The sequence below is a fragment of the Anopheles moucheti genome, chromosome 2 (genome assembly GCF_943734755.1).
Source record: "Anopheles moucheti chromosome 2, idAnoMoucSN_F20_07, whole genome shotgun sequence".
Taxonomy (NCBI): Eukaryota; Metazoa; Arthropoda; class Insecta; order Diptera; family Culicidae; genus Anopheles; species Anopheles moucheti.
The window spans coordinates 27,373,713-27,395,903 of NC_069140.1; the positions used below are offsets into that span (position 1 = coordinate 27,373,713).

A 22,191-nucleotide genomic window follows, 5' to 3' on the forward strand; every position below is an offset into this window, starting at 1 on the left:
AACTATCCCGCGCTTCCCCACCTGCGACTTGCCGGCTCAGCGTCAGGACACGCGCACACACTGCGCGCTATCTAGAAAGTGGAACCCAACACGGCATCTAATTATTGGCCACTTCGCGGTGGCATACCGGGATGCCATAATTCTGATGCTCAGGTTACGATGCGATGCGCGTTTCATTTATGTTCTACCGGCACCGGTTCATGGGATCGATGAACAGTGTTGTGCCGATTTGATCGTCTGAAGCTGGACTTTATATTCTAAGGTAAACGTGTTTGGTGATCATCTTGTGAAGTAATTACGTACCTGCAACGAGAACAGAAATAAGAACAGGTTGAATTACAACGAGTAAATTGAGACAGCACTAGAACATGTTTTGAATGACAGGTTCGGTCTTTGGTTAGTAATTTATTGCATTCCACGGGTGACAAGAGTTAATTAATTGATACAGTATGATCAATCAGCAACATTTATTTATTTATTTCTATCCTTCCTTCCTTGCATCCTGCATCCTTGCAGTATTTTTTTTAAATTTATTTATTTTATTTATCTATTTTATTTTTTAATAAAATTCAAATCCGAATAATTTTATTTTTAACAACAAATTACAGACTTTTAAAAAGATTGTATAAATCAAAACATTTTATACACAATACGTTTTTAAATTATTAGGAATTTAAAACGTTTTGAAAGTTAACAAACGGACCACACAATCGTATACAAAGAAGAGTTTTTATAATTTAAACAGACGCTAAACACAAATTAGTAGTTTCCCGCATTGTGGTGTCATATTTAACAGCATGTAAGACACATTCCATTCCATTTTCACCACGCCTTATACTACACCATCAATTTCACAAAGTTTTTAGATGGTTGGAGCACATCACGAAGGGCCATGGCTATGGTCGCACAGGGCTTCCGTGGACATTCCTGTTCCTCTATTCGTCCCTCAACCCAGCCTCTAAGATGATACTAAATCTATTCCCAATACATATTCCATGGGAATCCCTTACGTGGTGCGATCCTCCTGTCTGAAAACCATTGGCGCACTACTGTGCCTGATCATACTATTTATGCGGATCGTAACAATTATGACAGCATAAATTAGCGTAAATTATTGATCATCACGGGCACGCTCACATACTCCTATGAATCGGCTTTGCAAGATGCCGATCCGCGATACCAGCTGCGAGCGCTCGAGTCTGGAGACTCGATCCGGTTAAACATAAGCAAACAGACCCGAATGCCAGTGAGGAGTTCGATTTTCTCTAAAAGATGCTTAACCCACCCATAGACTTTGTACGACGCGTTTCGCATAGTGGAGCCAAGTCTCCGGTAAGCTTAACAATGCTGTAGGGTTGCGTGAGTCTGTGAGCGATTTTGGTGGTCTATTGATTTGGCAAAACATAAGAGCTTCAGGGGAAACTTTCGATGATCCTAGTGGCATGATGTAGTTCGATTTCGTTTTGTATTTAATCCACAACTTAAGATATCTTCTATTCCTTCACTGGGACGCGGTTTTGCGAGAATCTGAATCAGCTCGATTAAATATTCAGAAGCGAACTAGTTAAAAATCGCCACAAGCCGTTTTCTCCTGTTGAGCTTCGATTTGCGTGTGTATTAATAATAAAAAAAAGCCATAATTGAATTTAAGCTCGTAGCGATTCAGCCACGTGTCCACGGAAACACTTTGAATCAATCGATAGATAAAAGACCGTGCCTTTCCTAACCGACGATTCCTTCTTTGCTGGAGCTGGTGGAGTTTAAATTTATGATTTCACATTTGAAAAGTTTGAAAGTGACTTACACTGCACTGCCCGGAGCTATTCAACTTGTTCGTCTAGCAAATGCTTGACCACTAATAAATTTACGTCTTTTCCTATCCATTAAGCTTTAAAAGCGATAGTTTCTACTTATTCGTACGGCATTAGGGGACCGGTAGGTGGGCCCGCTTGTTTCATGATTAAATCAACGGCCTTGCACAATTTACATGCAAATCCTGCTGCCCGTTGAAAAAGCCGTACTTGAGAGGACGTAACTATGTCCACTGTCAGCTGCCCTGTGTTTAACCGATTCTTTCAACTTGTGGCATGTGCCATGTGTTGTAGATGAATTTGATCAATATAAAAGCGTCCAAGGTAAAGATTGAACATTATGGTCAGTGTGAAGTGAGGCACCTTTACTGACATGGAAGGTAATTCTTGATGTAGAGAAATTCCATACTTATGACTACGATTTATAAATCAGTCAAATAAAGCACGATCAAATCACGCTTTCAGTCTCTATTCAGCTTAATATTTATCAACCATCATCTCTTGATCAGTTGATAATAAATTGAACCAGTTCCACATCGTGGAAAGTAGCAATCGTATAACTGATACAGGAACTACACAACAACTCAAACTTTCATATTTTTGATCATAAATCATCATTTTGTGATCCCAAAAATCGATAGACCACTTTGAGCATAGGAAAAAATTCTTTCTATTGCACGGTCTGCCGTTGAGATTGTTGGACACGTTCCAGGAAACATCTAGCATTCCGAGAAATTGACACACGGAAGACTCATCTCCGGTTTATGAGCAACTTAATGCTCACATAGACTAGAAGATTTACAAACTAGATGATATGCCGGGACCGTTTTGCATTTTCACACACTTCCACAGCGGCAATCACAGGACCTTTAATTAACTCTAATTAATTGAGTTATCATTTCCCCTAATCGATCACCAATGATCCCCCATCCAACAAGCGGTGTGTCCGCTTGATCTTTTTCGGGTGGTCGCCGTGCACCAAATTGTTCGATCTTGAACCCATGATCTTGGGTTGGGTTGACCGAGAAACACACAAGAATGAAATAAATCGTGCCAGCAGTCGCGTACGCGTTCGTTCCACCTACTTTACACCTAATACAGCTCAATTGATTCGTCCGGTCACCAACGGAAGACCCGATCAGCCCCGATCGCGGATCGATTTCGACGGATCATAACAAATTATACTGCGAGCGGTTCTGTTCCGCTTTGGGGCTCTGGGGATCGTACGATCCCATCGGTACGGTCCGGTGCGGTACACAAAAATCGATTGTGAATCTTCAGCGATTTCGGAAGATATACATTATAATGCATTAGGATTCGCGGGTGATTTGTGGCGTTTTTCTTTCTTCATACCCGTTGAACGAATAAAACGAAGCAAGGCAGAATTTGGTTAGAAGGAAAATTTATTACCATTAATAATCCATATACACAAACCACGAACAATCAAACGCGTTGGAATAAGAAGATCACCCGGGAGGCGTTCACTTTCCGGACTCTTTTGATGCCTTGATTTTACCGTACTGAAGAAGCTGTTTGAATTCATCTGATCTGGCATAACAAAGCGCAAGCATTTGTAATGGCAAGATGATTTTCTTTAATTCATTAAATAATCTGTGCGTGGGGTGGTCGATAAATGTTAAAAGTCGCTAAAGGTACAAAAGGGTAGCCATCGCGTGAGCAGTTGATTAATTATGTCGCATGTTAAATCGATTCGAGGCATTGCAAAAATGAACCATTGCCAATTCGTATTTAGGGATGAACAATTTGATTTAAGATCTCGTGTGGTTTATGGCTACTGGAGCAAGGAATCTTTTCGATATCGGCTTCCTGATTTGAACCATAATTTACTGAATAAGAATTGAAAATGATTTGCCATATGAAAGTTTCTACATTCAAAGAAAAGCCTTGCGGTTACACCAAATAGCTACAAGAACGTAATTTTATTGTCTAATCGGAACTTTAGCTTTCAGTATATTTAGAAATTGTAGCATAAATCATCCCTCTGATACTTCAGCTCTGACTATAACATGACAAATACCTTAGAATAAACAGACATAAAATTGAAAGCTGGCCAATATTAGAAGGCCCTTCAGCCTCTCACGACTAATATCAGTAAGATGAGTTACACATAAACAATAACACCTACACCATTAACCTTCACCCCCGGTCGGTGGGATAAAAAGAATCACAATCGACACGTTTGCAGTCCGTTCGATCTCCTTCATTTCCGTGTGGCGCCAACGATGCAAAGGTGATCCGTGCGACGGCACACAAAATGCAGCAGGCCTTCCGTGAGACCTGGCAGGAACATCGGTACGTGCATACATGTGCCTAAAAGCGAATAAAACCAAAGGTTAAATGTTGGACTCACTGTGCATGTGTTTCTACGTTTATTGATTTCCGTATCTGCTCGGGGCGTGTTAGATCGTAGGCCATAACTGGTTGCATGGTCTCGTGCCTACCAATAGACTTTTCCACAAACCGTAAAGTAAAGTTTCTGAAGTTGTCTGGGATAGGCAGACGCATCCAGGTATGTAGTGTGCCTGTTGAAGGAAGCGTGAATGAGGAATGAGAAGATAAACAATTACAAAGCGCATGTTAAAGGTTGTTAATCGGTGAAATGGATTAAGATAACCAGGTCGTTTTCGGATGCCGACAGGGTTTCAAACGGTGAGAAAGACGCAACACCATGTGGGCAAGAACGTAGTCGATTTTTCCTAACTGTTCCCAAAATAATTATTTTTCCAACATCAAAAAATTATGGTATTCCATGAACAAAAAATTGACAATCAAAGGCGAAACGCTCACGATTTACAACGGAGGCGCTAAGAAGGAACCGTACCCCGAATATATATAAATATTTAGTTACCCCCAATCGATTCCAATCAGGTTCAAGTTCTTCTTCCCAAACCGAAAACTATTCGTAAAAGAATAAAAACCCGAACAGTTCTTAAAGGGTTTGCCGTACAGAATACGATCGAACCAATAAACTAAAACGGTCCCCTGGCAGCCATAAATATAAAGCCACGAGCCCCATTTTAGTTTTGATGCTTTTCAAAAAGTAGAACCGCCTTAAAAAACAAAACTGAAGATAAAATTAGGCAGAGACGATTGAAGCGCGCTGGACACAGTTCCCGCCTAGGCACAATGCTACCAAACCAGTTCGATTAGCTGCGATTTATTTCATTAAAATGGTACGATATCCTGTGGCGATGTTTTTGTAAATACGTTTCAGCGCCTGTGATAATGAATGTAAATATGACATGACGAAGGTTTCATGAGGATGTTCGTTACATCATTTAAACAGTTACAGTAGAAAGACGCACTACAAAGTAAAGCGTTCTCGTAAGTAACGCTTTCGCTGAGCAGAGAATATTCGATGTCATTGACATTAAATTTCGTGTTAAACACGTCCATTGCCCACAAATCGTATATCTTCAATCAATGAAGATCACCGATTTTTACTTGCCACCATAAAATGGCTCGCTTTTGATCGTGGAACATTGTGTCACACCGTAAAAATCAAAGTGTTGTTTTATTTTACGACTAACCAATCATCTTAAAACTATCAACCAAATGTTGCACGATCAAACAATCTTACATCAATTTTGTCTTGCGCTGCAAAGAACTGATTTGCCGACAGAGGCTTCCCGTAGCGGCACCACTTGGAGCACGTTATAAGGTCGTTCACTTTCGGCGAGAGTTCCTAAAAAATTTCGGACTCCAAGAAATGCTGACACACAGCAGCCGAGTGAATCATTAACTTTCAATAAATATCCCATTTAGCGAATGTTTTATTGTGTTAAGTTTGATCATGAAACTGGGCAACCGAAATGAACCCGAACCAAGCGAACGGCATCGTTTATTACCCAAATTATTTTCCATGGTGCAAAAATCGTCAATGCACATGCAGTTTCATTGACGCGAGTGAATGCTGCCGCGGGAAAAAACCGCAACGACTGAGAACCATCCACGTTTGATGGACGTTGATTGTGATGTTTTGCCACGAAAGAAATTTGCTTCCATCAAAAACCACTTAGAAGTAACGACGCACCGCCAAAGTTTCGAGGCCCCCTTCGGACGGATGAACCACGACCGCGAGGCAGAGCAGAGCCACCACCAAAGCAGAAAACATGGACACAGCCAGCGAGAAAGTATGTCCATTTAAAGATGCGATCTACGTTGGAATAAAATAACGATCGGGCGGGCTTCAACTGTCTCCCATTCCAATCTAACCTCAAACGCACATCCATTTCAGCCCACGCGCAAAACGTTTGATTCTTGATGTAGCCGGCAGGAAATTTTAAACCAACGAATAGTTCTTTTATTTTCTTAGGGAGTTACCCTCCCCGGCTCAGATTGAGCCATTTGATGCGTGCTTTATTTTATAGAAAAGTCAAATTGAACTTGACAGTTTAGATAGCGCAAAGAAGCGATGCGGAATGTGTTGCGATGATTTTTATGGTGATACACACACGGTTATGTCGGCACCGTTTTCAGTGAGTGTTATGTTGACATAAATTTCCAATAATCTTGAATACCAGTAGGGTATGTGGATAGGGCCATTTTAAGAAACGAATTCTATAAATTTATTCTTAGTGAGTAACTACTTTCATTGGTTGTTTAGCGAACAATCACCTGCATTCAATAATAAATTTTATACAATTAAAGGATTATTGTTTTAAAAAATTAAACAATAAATAGGAGACAGCATAACACAAAACAGACATACATATTAAATATTTATGCAAATTGGAACAAATTTTCATCTAACAAAGTGAAAGTAATCTGCATCACATCTTATGAATTCTGTAGAAATTCTTCACTACACACAGAACTTAACCAGCATGAGCGCGTACTTGCGCATCCTAGAAAGAGACTGGAATAGTGCCCACTCGGAATACCCAAACTAGATCTAATTGATAATTCCATCCGCGCATGGCCCAATACTATACATCTTCCAGCCACCCCCCAGCACGGCTTGCATGCAGCAGTTGCATCTCTGGAATGTCCCTATCATTGCGATGCGTGTCTGTTGTACATGAATCACTGAAATGTATCTCCATTTCCCTGGTTGTTCGCCCAGCAGCATCGCGAGCATTCGTAACCTGTACCAAGTGTTCACGTAGATCTAGATTTTGTTAGATGTCAGATGCCCAACAACTTGTCCCAGGTTCAAGGTTGTGTGCCATCTCTCTCTCTCCCTCTCTCCCTTTCTTTGCTACACTTTTGCTTCATTTGGAATGGATGGTGTATTTTGGGAAAGATTGATCAGTCAATAATAATCCTTTCGCGTGGAAGAACAGCTCCAGAGCGCTTCGTGCGGTGTACGCGTTGTTCTGTGCCCGTGTCATTGACGTCCGATTTCCAACGAGAGATTGACGGAAGTCGTGACCTGCGCTCGGTGCAACCACAATTGGCCATCTAAACCATTTGTCAGACGTTTAGTGGCTCAGATCGATCGGTGTGCAATATAAACCTGTCGAAGTCTATCGTCAAATCAGTGCCGATCAAAATTGCATTACTGTTGCTTGAGATTAGCCACTCCGAACAGAACAACTTCCTCAAGAATAAACGTAAATATCTTCCTCTTCGTAGTTATATACGTCTTATTCGTTAGTGGTTTTAGCTCACACACATTGCACAAGCCAAGCAAACCGTTTAAAAATAATACAGTAACCGCCGCGTTCCGTTTTGTAGCCACATTAAAGCTTTCCGATTTATCACGTAAAGATTTGTGACTCACGAATGCTTTTTAGTAGGTTTTGGCCCGAAGAATTCGGAATGCCTTTCTCTGCTGGCACGATCGAGTGCAGGTTGCGTTGATGCAGATTACGTGTGCTTAACAATAAGCAGAAGAAAAAGGGAATGATCGCGACTATGCAAACAACCTCAACCGATACTCGCGAAGAGAAGGGTGTAAAACTTGCACTTTTATTGACCAATCTGCACCGATGGTGATACGATTTTATGGGTCCGGTTTCGGAACCGATCTGGAACTGCCACACATCCACCCGCGAACAACAGCGCTAAGTTGGTGCTTTTTGGGCATGGTTTTGGCTTCACACACAGCACAAAGTTTTATTTGGAGCACACTTCTTCTTTCCACACCAGTTGGACAATATTGTGCGAAAGCGAGGAAAAGTGATCGCGTAGGTTTCAGTTATGTGGGAAACTTGATTCTTTTTTTGTTGCGAATTTTTGCTGATCGAATCGGCGGTACCGACGCACCATACATGGATGAGATATGCTGAACGGTTTTTGTCCGGTTGCCTTGACCATGACCCTGACTTAAATAAGGCACGCTGCTGGTAGTTTGGGCGAGCATTTTACAATTTTTGCTTCAATTTAGCAAATGTTAGCAATGTTCTTCTTCTAAAACCTTGCTTCATCCTTGAAGTATGGTTTTTGTTTTCAAGAAGCACATTACTCACGTGCCAATGTATCAGATGCAATGGAATTTCGAGCAATAGACATGGCACTATACTAGCTTCAAGCATTTGTTGGCTTTTATAAACCAACTGCACAGGCACGATTATGCAAAAAAAAGCGCACACCTCTCCGTTAAACATTTTGCGAGCTTACGAGCAATTTTGCACGTAGACACCACTGTTTCTAGACGCCGTGGTGGAACGAACCATTGCCTGGGACGGCTTTGAGGAGGAGGCAATTTAATAATACGCAACCGGTTAGTGGTGCGATCCGTTGCGAACGCATTGATATGATTTATCATCTGACAGGAAGGAAGGTTACGCGAGCCATACAGGAGGCTACGGGAAATCCTCTGCTGACCTTTCGCCGATGGTTTCGTGTTTGCGTGGAGTATGCTGGCCAGGTACTCGTGTTGGCACGCTAGGTTTCTACTTTCATTGTAACCCGGCAGGAATCCTCGAAATGGTTGCGACGTGGTGGTTTGTTTTACCCGACTGGTATTAAGCCTCCAATGACTGCCAAACCACCTTTACACGGTGCTTTTTCTTCAGGAGCAAATTATCCTGTTTGTGAAGGTGGATGGTTAAGCATGGGAATGGTAGAAAATAATTTATCATACATTTTATGGTACAATGCCTGCTTCGCCATCCGTCGTTGCATGCACAACGAGTGCAGATAATAATAGGAATATGAATACTTCATATTAACACTCTGGAGATCTCTTTTAGGAGAAGAGATGAGTTGTATTTCGTGTGATTCTATCTCAATTTAGATGTTCTACAGCAACTTTGTATATGTGGACAAACTAAACAGACTTTAAGGATTGGATCGTCAGGTGTCATTCTAGTATCAACACCAAAAATTCGGAGTATGTTCAGTTTAATTCCTCAGTTTAATTAATACTCACATAAGAGAACAAAAATCCTGTAAAATATATTATGCTTAAACACAAAAAAGAGGTTTCCAATATGGGCAAATTAATTACCTCAGAGGCGTATTTAAGTACTGGGACAAAATAAATCTTCTACTCCCAACTTCGACCGTCGGGACAGGTGTGTTAAGTGGAGGCTGGAAACCTTTGTATCTAAAAAAATATAAACTTAGCTTTACTAGGACTATTGTTATGCAGTTGGATAGAAAAAAAGCAAATCAGATGCTCAGTGGGCTAATAATTTCCTTTTGCAACAATTTATCAACCATCACCAGCTAAACGACAGCCTTAACTGAAACTCCAACGGACAACAGACGGAAACTAATCAACGTCGAACGATAGTATCGTCGATCATCAGAGTTGTAATTTACGATGTGTTTTTACACCGACACGTTAAAGCGATCATCACAACAACATAATCTCCTTAATGATGAAAACGATGATCACGGACAGGGAGAGCTAATGTGCTCCAGATATTTCATCGCGTCAAGCAGAGTTCGCAGGTTGCGGCTCTGGCTATCAGATGGATTCCGAAATATGTATGTCTTGATTGTGGCAGCCCAAGCATAAATCATCGTCAAGTACTTTTAATATCTTTATATCGCTTCCTTCTCGATCGCCCTTTTACTTACTGGCCCTGGCAACGCGTGTACTACAGCTAACCGATCCCGAACACACGCCGGTCACCCACAAACGCACCCAATTGAAAGTGATTGAGAGCGATCAATAAATTGCTCAGTGCGATTTCGATCTCTGCTTGCCGGTCGGCTGCTGGCCGTCTATAGCGGCGGTAGTTTGGCGGCAACCAGAAATGGATTCCATAAATTACATAGTTGATGAAAACAGTTGTCAGCTGCAAAAGGGCCTTTAGGAGGTGCCGCGGTTGCGACTATCGTCGATGATAGTAGTACCCGATTTCAGAAGCATTCTGTACAGCATCCTGCTTCTGCACAGTATTGGACCCGGTGAGGACGGTGCGTTGATTGGTGGGTGGCGTTCTAGATACTGCAATTAAACTGACCAACGGTATTTCAACTCCTGTACGCATTGTCCACGACGAGACATTCTGATTTGGTTCAATAACCTTTACATGACGTTAAGAACATATTTTATTCAGCGAAATATTTGACCTGCAGAATTCGTTTCTTTGTAAAGATTACAATATTTCACTAGATTGAACCGAACTCCATCAACGGAAATGTTAATCGCTGGGTACACTCCATACACCAAGACAATCCGATTCCTGTTTGTCTATCTACTGCTTCAATTAGATTAATATGGAAGGTGTTTCCGCCGTGGAAAGCATAGGTTTTAATTGAATAGTTTCAAATGTCATCTCCGATAAGGAGATGGGTGCCGCCTTATGGTTTCGAAAAAGCGTGCGCCAGATTTCTATGACACAACTAAGGGCCCCAGCTGAACGGATCATACCCTAAGGGACCTTAATCACACCATATGAATAGAGTTCCGCGTAAAGAGTGTCAAATGGAGACGCCCCAAGATTCGTGTGATTTTATTGCGATTTCCCTGTTTCACTTCCTTCTAATCACCGTAAATCTTTTTCACGATGCATTTGAAAACAAAAAATGCGACTTAGAGAAAACGTTGCTTCGAGCTGCTCAACCAACCAAGCGATCACCACGATCAAAGAATGCTAGCGATAACGATCGTGCACCGTTGCGTGTTGCGTTGCAGGGGCGGTTTATTTTGCCCAACCCGGCAATTTCCCGGACGCCTGTCGGCTCCTCCTACTTTCCGTATCACTTACTACTTGCAGCAAAATTGCTGTCGCCTTTCTCGCAAAATTGAGTAAAAAGGGGACAACAGTGAATAAGAGCCGCTCGAAGCGGTGTATAATAATTTCACGATCAGCGCCGTAAATGACGGCGGCAATGCAACAAGAGTTTCGCAAATGGTGCTTATTTTCTAGTGGCGAATAAAAAAAGAAGGTGTTGATTGAATCATTAGGAGCAAATAATCATTATTTGATGATTCGATATCAACTACTCAATTACTTTGTTTAAATTGTTTTAGCATTATCGGTGATAGAGATGATATCAGTTGCAGCACATCGTAACTATATTTTTAAATGGAATATTAAAACAAAAAATGAAAAAAAATCATACTTGTTTTAGTTCTTTCTAATTTCTATTAATATATATTTTGGTCGATTATTTCCACATTTCATTTAAGACATCATCAGCTTCTAGTTAATCATAATTTTAATTATCTTTATGTCGACTTCCCACAATCCTCACAGACTGCAGTCAAGCTTGATGGATTAAAGGGAGTTTACGGTGCTGTCCATTAAAAGACGAGTATTTGCTCACGATTTCGACACCAATAATTAAAGCGGAACAAGTTCTGCCGAGCAACTTAGGTTTAGTTTGACCATGTTGGAATAAAAATTCTAGAACTCCTACTGCAACCCATTGGCGTGTAGTGATATAAATGAAGATCACCCACCAAGTTCAAATCAACAAAAATAAGAAAAAGGAGAAGCCCATAAAGCCGAAAGCAATTTTGCGCATGCTTGAAAGGATATAGTAAAATCATTAGCAAACGCAGCTTTATAAAAGCGAACCCAACTCATATCAAACAGCCTGTCTTCGATATGTTCCCAGCAGTAACACGTAAACGACAGCAAACCATGACCAAAGTCCATCCCGTAAAACCAGCTTGCGCTCTACCGGTAATTAATGGTTGTCGTAGAAAATAAAGTTTTCTATCATTCAATCATAATTGCCCGGCTGCGGAATTGTAAATCAGATGTTGTAAAACGTTCTGTGGAATGTACGAACAAAACCGGCACCATCAACGCCAGATAGACGCTGGAAGGTAAACATATTTTATAATAGCTTTTGTAGCGATTTCGTCACGTTTTGGTAAAGCTTGACAAACCAGTTTAGAGCTGTGCCAATGTCGAGATCGTCTTATGTTCAAGACTTTTCCATACAAAATTACAATGTAATAAAAACCTGAATCATTTGGATGTTAGAAGGTAAAATTTACTTCTAAAGGTGCACTGGTGTTTAATCTGGAAACTACAAAATATTCTGATTCATCCGTGGTGTTCCTAGATACGACGGAAAGTTCCACTTATGAGAAAAGCATCCCAATGCGAAATTTCACGACAAACAGGAGAAGATATTGATATTCTATTGTACGCTTTACAAACTATGGAGAAACCCAGCTCATTCCGCACATCCTCCTGCAATTGGCTTCACGTCTTGCATATCAATTTAAAAATCATTAGCACATGAGGTATTTGTCATAGGAAAAAACACATCTGCTAAAGAGTCTATTAAATTTGCTCAAAATTGACAACTTGCCGATGAAGCAATTATTATGAAATTAATATTTTTTTAACGCACAAACGGTGGAAAACTTTTATTTCATATGGTGAAAAATACTTGTTTTAACCATATGGCAGTCAACATAGAAATTGTCGTACGCAAGATTCCGAAAATTTCCATTTCCAATAACAGTAGTTCTGCATTATGCATTCGTTTTGACAGATGAGAAATCGTTACAATTAGTCAAAAATATCAGCCCACTGCAGCCGACGAAACGACACCACGTTGCTGCATTGGATGCACTTATTTGTGTTCCTTTTCGTCCCATTTTCCGTGCAGACATTCGGCGCAACTGAACAAATCTCGAAAGCCACACCAGTGCGTGACTCTCTTTGGGGGTTATTGTTGTGATTGCGTTGATCGCAACTATCAGCGATCGCTGAGAAGAAGGATCGATCACCGAACGCGTAGTGGTTGCAGGTTATTCTTGTCATTGGCGCGTAACCGTAGCGAGATGTTGCGAAGAGGTCCTCAGCGGAACTGAAGAACATACGTAGGGGGTAGCAGTACAAACTGTGAGAAAAGTAACATGATTGATCCTCCGCTGTCAACCGGTTTAATTAGGTGGATTAAGTCGTTTACAAGAGGGTTCAGCATTGAGCCGTAACAAGTGGAGCGAGAGGAAGCGGCCGTGTCAGAAATTTGTCACTCTCGTTCTCGGTTTCCGTTCACGCGTTGGTTGCAATGTCATGTTGCGGAAACAGCAGCTCAAACTCTATCCTACAGCGAGCAACCGGTTGTCCTTTGCTCAACTTCTGCACTGTCGTTTGGGCAACGGTGGTTGGGCTGGTTGGGCCTGCCAAACGAAGGAACGAAAATGTTTTACTTGTTCAACATTTCAAAAGGATAATGCCTTTCTATGTAGGGGATGAGATTTTTGCCCAAGGGGCTGAGTGAATATGCCTTACCGTTTGAACTGCTTCGACAGAACATACTTGGTACCAGTGGTGCCTCGTTACGTTGTATGCTGTTTTCGAAACCCTCTGGACAGGTGTTAGCTGCTGGGATCTTAAATATTGCAGAATAAACTGGAACTACTGTTAAACGAGGCAGCATGAAATGCAATTAAGATCCTCACCAAAGATTTGTTCCAATAATATCGTTGTAATGTGACATTAGGCTACTGTACAGGCATCGATAAATGAGTCAAGCTTACTGATAAGAATCAACCAACGAAGAAAAACTGGTACAACGATTATATCTTGCACATGATTAACAGAGAGATATTCTCCATGTTGGCATTCGCAAAGCGAGCACTGTAACGGAGATCGTATTACTTAACGGGAGCAGTGATTTCCTATATTGAGCTGAAAGGTGAAATTATCTTTTACAGCTAAAAGTGATCTCCTTCCTTAGCTAATACAAAGTCGTTAAATCAGTGATAGTTCTTTTTTCACATGATTCATTTATTTGCACACCTCATTTTTGTTGGACCATGCGAATTCGTGAAGTGCGTTTCAGTCGTTTCAGGTTGTTTCTTTCGACGTCTAACTTACACTTCGTCCACACAATTCAGGTTCACTGACTGATAAGGAACGCCTGTTGCATAGTGTTTGTAATCGTAATCGAGTATCTTATCGCCCGAGTTCTTCTAAAACACACATTAGAGAAGAGTGTTTGTGTGTATTTGAAGAAGATTTTTGAGTTTTTGCAAACAATGGGTACAAAGGTAGCATTAATATTGACAGGAGGAATTAGCAACTCGTGTAATTTTCGTGCGAAACCTGACCGAGTGTAGTTCGGATGCGTATATTGACCAAGGCAAAAGATAAGACAATATACGCCGTACAGATAAAAAAGAATGCAAAATCCCACACCGAACTGGGCAACAATGTAACACTTTAACGTATATTTTTGATATTGTATAATACTATTGCCCTTAATAGAAAGATTAAACAGTAAAACATCATCAGGGACATTCAAAACAACGGCACTATGTAATATTCGACGTGCTTAAAACCTATAACACAATGCGAATAGCACTTTGCATAGTTCAATGACCTGAACGTAAGTTGCATTCCTAGCACTTTGCATACATAACCCAAACATAATTGACCCTGACCTACATCAACACACTGTAAACAGACGGTTTTAGAACAATCCCAACTGAGCGCCCGCTGTGCTAAAACTTCTCTCTCCGTACCGCACTCACTTTGACAGTAACTCACGCGACGCTCGTTTCACGCACACTAGCAACATTCACGGGTCCGCTTACAGCTGTGGATCGGGGAAAAATCTACACCAAATACCAAAAATAGAACGAACGGGAACGAAAATTTTCAACCGGTAGCCACTGCACATTCCTTTAATTGCAGTATTCCCAAACGGGATATACAAGCAAGTGCCCTGGAATTGCACTTTTTTGGAATAACTATTGACACATACGCGACCTTTCCCACGATGATTCAGCGACGGTCGTCACGAGTTGGATAAACTTAACAGCTTTTGCACCAGGCACTACACGTATAGCACAAACTCTTTACACTCCATCCACGCACAGCACCACAGTTGACGATTATGTTCCGGCATTCGACGGACTGATAAGAAACGATTCCGGTGCAGCATTGAACTTGACCACACGACACGGACTTACCTTTCGCAGCTGGAGCGCATAGACCCTGGGACGGTTTCGATAGGTCGCGGCGGTGAACGCAAGCAAACCACCACTCACCAAACATATGTACCGAACGGTCGGATGTTGGTACCATTTGCGGGCACTGGAACTATTACCGAAATTACGCGATAACACCGAGAAAAATGGATTCGATTTCGAGCAGCGCACAATTCTGTTTGTGTACATCGCCATTTTTTCCCGTGTGTATGTATATTTTTTTGTTCCTATTGCGAAAAGTCAACGAGCGATTGTGCGATTTGTTTACATTTTTTCATTGTGGCTGTCAAACGAGTTGGTTGCGTTTATACCTGTGGATCAATACTTCGCGGAGCAATTCAAATCGAACGGTGGCTGTTCGGGGTGATTTATTGACCATATTTTGTGTTAAACATTTTTAATGCATAAAGCGGCATATTTTAAGGTTAAATGAATCAAAGATCGTACTTTTAATCAAGCTCTAAAACCATATTGAGAAAGCATCTCTAGAAAAAAAGGGACAATTCAACTTAGGAATTGGGTTGTTTGAAACTACTAAAACCCATTTATTGTGATCCTCAAACACTTCTTCACACTGTACTGAAGGGTTGGGGTTATTATTCAATAGAGGCAAATAAATTATTCACCGATAACCCTATTGCCCGGCCCTCCAACGAAGTGTGATGGCACAGTAGCAGTACCATTATACTTCCGCTACTACTGATTTGCGTTTGGCGGAGCGTTTAAAAATGTTCCAACTGCGTCAGGCGATTACCCAGCTTACAAAGTAACACTCACTACCGGTTACAAAACCAGCTCGTTCCAGATGCCCCAGCTCCTCCATCGGGTGAATAGCAGTGAGAAATGATCGCCTATTTACGTGCGATTGACTTTATCAAAATTCAATAAATTAATTTCTCCCACATTTCTTCCTCGTTGAGATGCTTCTTCATGCGTGCCTTGCGTTGGTCCCGGTAGAAACACCGGAATATTTAGTTAAAACTGGAGCACACACTTCTCGCCTCGACACTGCAGGACTAATCCAGTTTAGCTTATCCTTGACTGGATCCAACAGGAAGAAAAATACACAGAACTGGTACTGTGAGGAACGCTTTCGCAGGAGACCTGATGAGCTGCTCGGTGGATCGGTTTCACGCCATGGTGGCGACGTAATTAGTATTAATTGCTCGACGTTGTATCGGTTTATCATAATCGGCATAGGTAATTAACTATTACTTAGCTTATCGCGTTAGAAGCGAGTTTTACAACTCTCGTCATCGAGGTCTGTCACAGAAAGTTGTTCGTTGATGGAGTCTCGGCGACTACAGATGGCATGAAAACCGTCGCATAAGGTTCAGTACCGGTTGTGCATGCAACGCGATCTAGCGATTTGTCGGTTATCTTTAAGATGCAAATTCATCGAAGATCGTATAGCATTGGAATAATAAATGATCGCATGATATCTGAATCTTCATGACTCTCGGGGCCTAGAGGCAGTGGAAATCGTTGTTTGTTGAAACGAAGGAGTAGATAGTACGGATGTGGATCACGTTCTATCTGGGAAATGAATCCAGAGTTCCAATCTATCGACGCAATTTGCTGGAGAACTTGCTATTTCCCACAGCTTATGATTTATGAGGAGCTCTAATGCGATCGGGGATACACTATTGCAAATGTTAGCTATCAGTAATACCAATATTCATGTTGGACGATTATTGAACTTTGCAACACGGTGCGAGCTGGAACGATAAATCTCTCATCAATTTAGAACATCGGGGAACCATACTAAATGGCTTCCCGTAACTATACAACGAATGGCGAGATTTAGACGAAAGAAGATAAAATAGAATCGGAAACATGGACATGATTCCCTCGGTCGTACTAATTGATTGCTAGTAAGATAAATTATTTCTCACCTGGGGGGTATCTTGAGCAAACATTTGTAACATCTTTTCCAGAAATCAGGAACGCGATAAAAAACAACAACGACAAATTGGACGATTTTTTCTCTAGAACATCATAGATCTCTTGTTCGACAGGGTAGGGATTTTTTTGTTGTTGTTATTGTTGTTGTGTTCTTTATTAAAAAGAGGTCATCGAATTCATTTAATGCGGACAGGTATTCATTCGGGGATTTCCGACTCAATCCTTTCCAGTTTTTTGCTTGCTACATTTTTGAGGACGACACCACCATTACTAATTATAATTCCAGCAATAGATTCCTGGTTGTTGTTGATAGTTAATTAAAAATAATCGAAACAAAAACCATATCACTGGCATATCAATTTCTTATCAACGAGTACCGTCTTCACTTAGTGGCGCATAACTAACCGTCATCAATTTATAATCGATTATTTACAAAACATACACGCATACGCATAGGGTTATTTTAATCTTTAAGAACATAAATCAGCGTTAATCTTGAAGGGCTTTTTTTACGAGCAGCAGGCCTATCAGCTTGGATGATAGATCAATTGAAAGCGGTCTCAAGCCTATTTATGGCGAACGTACAATCTATGAGTGACATGAGACATTGTACTGTTGGGTCCAAGTCGCATGAATTAGTCATGCGAAATGTGCTTCTTTACGTTTGATATATTTTTAACATATCTTTGTAACGGTAAAACGTGTGATATATAAAACAAACAAAAAGCAATATTCGGATGGAAGGTTCCAAATCAAACCCACTCGACAGTCTAACTAATGATGTCTCCAACCGGTGCCTTTGATTGTGCTCCACCACGTTTCTCTAGTTCCCGGGGGTGTTTCACCCGCTGGTGTGTCCGCTCTGGTCTGTGCCATGTGCTTTTCGCAACACGCTGATAACACCCACAGGCGCACGCGCAATCCGCCACCCTACCGGTACCGTTCCTGCATCAGAAAACGGTTCCGCTAGATAGAAGAGCTAGTGTGTATAGGTTAGTTCGTTCGAAGGTAAGCCACCGTTCGTCAGTAGGTTACGCGAACGTCTCGCAAGTTGCCGAGGCGCGGCGACACCGACGACGTCGGCATTGAACGCGTGATAATCAGTAAACGTCATAGTGGCGCAAAATTCTAAGCAAACTCTAGTTTTCTTTCTCGTTTGCGCAATTTCTCCTGCTTTCCTCCCCAAGAGTGGGGTAGACGCGCAGTTTGATGTTGGACAGCAAAATTTCCCTTGCACATAACATTTCATTTGAACTAATTACTAACACCACTGAAGCATGTGGGGGATGGGTAAATGACCAGCCAGCCTTACGGACATATGTCCATTTTTTTCCAAAGCGTACTACTAACAGCCATCTTTTGAAGTGGTGAAAATGGCGGAAATGTGGCACGGATGCTGTGTGTTACGTTGATTGATTGTTTAGCTAGTGCTATTTGTCTGGTAACAACTTAACACATCCTGTTCTTCCCTTTCTTAGCCACTGTTTGCACCACCGTTCGTTCCCATGCGGATCGCTTCGATGCGTTGTGGTAAACAGTGATTTTTTTTCCAATTTCAAATCCCTTGCGAAACGAGAGGGTTGCTATTCGGGATTGATTACTCCGGTAGTATTTCGCGATCTTCGTCTTGGCACCCGCGAACTCCACCGGCGTGAAGGTGTGTTTGTGCGTAATATTCGCACGTATGTGTGCGCTTGTACCGGTTGGTAGCAGTGGTCTACGTGCCAAACGGCAGCTCCGCCATGGATTCCTTGCCCAGAAGGGGTGGTTGTTTCCACGCGTTGCGCAGTGTTTTTTTTTTTTTATTTGCGCCGCCAGTCTTATTTTGCTGTTGCGAATCGAAAGCTTGCAGAAACGGGTAGCAAACAAAACCGAAAAAAAATCTTCCACATACACACGACGCATTGTCAGCGAATTGCAGAAAATGACAAGATTATGCGAGACAACATGCGGCACACGTGATGATGAACGGAAAGCTATCATCGCCGAACACGTTTTAAACGATACGCAGAAAATCCCGCATGACGTCATGGGTTTTTTTTCTTCCTAATATAATTTATAAACTGATTTTGATGCTGATTTGAATTTTCAGCGCTGCGATCGTACCGGAGAAAGCGGGTAGTACGATCGCAAATATTAAAGCCCCTAAAAATAAGCGGAAAATGAAGACAATTTTGAGAATAAAATAAAGCTTTCTCATTTTTTTGACACTAAAACTTAAATTTTAATTTTTTTGATTAATTTTAAACACAATTCTGACCGTTACAAGGCCCTTCTTTGGAGAGTAAAATGTAAACTATTAAAAAATTCAAGTTCGTGGTTTTGTTAAATATGATTGATTATTGAATATAATAAATATTATCAAATATAATTAAAATAATAATTATTGAAGAAACTTTTAAATAGCGTGCAGTATCTATAAAAACAACAAACAACAATTAACTAGAGTTTATTGAGCTGGACTCACGACATGACAATTTTAATTAAGCAAAAAATGATTAATTTTGGAATTCACAAGTTTTGATTGAAAATAATGAACATTTTGCATACGACCAGAAAGGAATAATTAAAAAAAACACCCTCAGCAAAGACTACGCTTAGGATTGCGTAGGATAAAAATATCATGACAATAGGTTTGTGAGTCTCCAAGAATATTTGGCCACCGATGAATATAACGTTTGAGCGGAAATTTCGTTCAATGTCAGTAGGTAAATTATAAATTGCTTCTAGATATACTTGGAATGATCCTGAATGATATACTTGGAAGTAAATTTAAATGTTATTTTCGATTTCTTTGACCTTCTCCTATGTGGTTGTACAACACAGCTGTTGTAACCGAGCAGCAAGTAAAACCAAAGAGTTTCTTCCGTTTCCTCAAGACTCTATATATTTCCACATTCGTTGTTTCTCTACAGTACTTTTCTGTCTTCCCGCACTTTTCCTTCTGTCATATAGCGTCCTAACTTGACAGATGTCAAGGTTGCTATAGTAGTTATAACAACTCTCCCCTTCGTAAAAGAAAGCTTTTCCGCACTTTCACAGATTCATTCTTTGGGGAGGTTTACTCACACGAACGGAGCGTCGGAGACTTGGAAGTTCCAAATCGGCAGATCGATGTTGTTCCACAACAGGAAAGCTCTCGGGGTCTGCGACAGGCATCGTTGTCGTCTTTGTAGTTGCATCATGAACTGTCTCCTCATTCGTCTCTTTACTCAGCTTCGTAGTTGTCGCAGAATTAACCTTAGTAGGAGTATGTGGGTCGTAGTATCCAATGCATTTCCCCTCATTAGAAGTGTTCGATGCATTACCGCGTAATTCGTTGCCAACTCCAGCTATGTGGTCAATGTGGCGTTCCCAGATCCGTCCATCATCTAACCGTATCGTGTATCGGAGTTTGCCAACCTTTTCAGCAATCCTACCAAACTTCCATTTATCGTGTGATAAGAAGTCCCGTACGCGCACTCTATCACCGTCTCGAAATTGACGTATTACAATATCTGCCTTGTTCGACGTTTCATTCTTGGGTAGCAGCAGGTCGAGTCTCGATCGAATCTGACGTCCAAACACAAGCATTGACGGCGTTTTCCCGGTCGATGGATGAATCATCTTCCTATATGTGAGAAGCATGTTGCATAATACCAGATTCATCTGGGACTTAGGGCAATTCATCGCTTTCAGCTTTTGCTTAATGGTCTGAACGTAGCGCTCAGCTTGACCGTTTGTAGCAGGGTGATATGGCGCTCCCATTTTGTGCACAACGCCATTCATCTTTAAGAATTGTTCAAACACCGTTGATGTGAATTGCACTCCGTGATCGCTTACTAGCACTGATGGTATTCCGAACTTGCTAAATATCTCGCGACACATATTTACAGTGTTTTCTGCGGTAGTAGATTTGCAGATTTGTACCTCGGGCCATTTGCTGTAGGCATCAACGTATATGAAAAAATAAGTGTCCATGAATGGCCCTGCATAATCAACATGGACTCTTTGAAACGGTGCACTTGGAGTTTCCCAGCAATGAAGGTTCATTTTCGCTGGTTCAGCACGAACTGACTGACAGTCTGCACAATTTGCAATCGTGGTTTCTATCTCACGGTCTAGTCCAGGCCACCAGCAGTATCCTCTTGCCAAGGATTTAGTACGGTTTACTCCGAAATGGGTAGAATGTAGTTCTTGCAGTACACGTTTCCGAAGCGGAACAGGCACATACACACGAATTCCCCTTAGTAGGCATCCTTTCTGTACGGAAAATTCATGCTGATCTATTCCGAATCGATCCTTTGCGTCAACCTGTTGACCATGTTTGATACCTTGTAGTAGTACACATACTGATGGATCTTCGATGGTGGCTTGCCCTAGCTCGGCAGCCGTCAAAGGTAATGTTTCGATTTGATTCAACTCTATTGAATCCGATTCTTCGATCACATTATCCGGATCAGTAAAATGCAGAGGAATTCTCGACATCGCATCAGCATTAGCGTGATCAGTAGACTTCCGGAATTTTATAGTGTAATCAAAACTTTGCAAATAGGTAGCATAATGCTGCATACGTAGTGCAGACATCACCGGTAGTCCTTTATGTTCTCCAAATATTTTCGTAATTGCTTGATTATCCGTAAGGAGAGTAAATTTCCGGCCGTATATATACTGGAAGAATTTCCTTACTCCAAAAACAATGGCGTAAGCTTCCTTGTCCACCTGCATATACTTCTGTTGTACACGATTCAACGTCTGTGATGCAAACTGTATTGGTCGTTCCGAACCGTCTGGAAACACATGACTAAGAACGGCTCCCACGCCGTAGGGTGAAGCGTCCGTCGCTAGCAACAATGGTAATTCCGGCGTATAGTGGACTAAGCAATTGTCAGATTGCATTTGTTCCTTTACTAACTTAAAGGAATTTTCGCAGTGTTTTGTCCATTTGAATGGCACGTCAGTCTTCAGCAGATTGTTCAAAGGGTACAAAACCGTACTCAGGTTCTGAAAGAACCGGCCGTAATAATTAATCAGTCCGACGAATGATCGAATCTCGTCTCTGTTCTTCGGTCTCGGCATGTCTTGTATAGCCTCCACCTTCTTCTTGATCTTGTGGATGCCATTTCGGTCAATCAGGTATCCGCAATACTCAATCGAGTCTGCAAA

At 41.4% G+C, this 22,191-nt stretch overlaps 1 protein-coding gene across 2 annotated transcripts in view; it reads right to left on the reverse strand.

Moving 5' to 3' along the window:
- The window catches only part of LOC128299746 (calcium uptake protein 2, mitochondrial), a 42,038-nt gene extending 26,702 nt beyond the window's left edge, over window positions 1-15,336 (reverse strand). For both annotated transcript variants that reach the window (XM_053035795.1, XM_053035794.1), the window contains exon 1: window positions 15,124-15,336. In XM_053035795.1, coding sequence (XP_052891755.1) covers window positions 15,124-15,336 — 213 coding nt within the window. The remainder of the gene's footprint in view (window positions 1-15,123) is intronic.
- Between the last annotated feature and the right edge of the window lie 6,855 nt (window positions 15,337-22,191).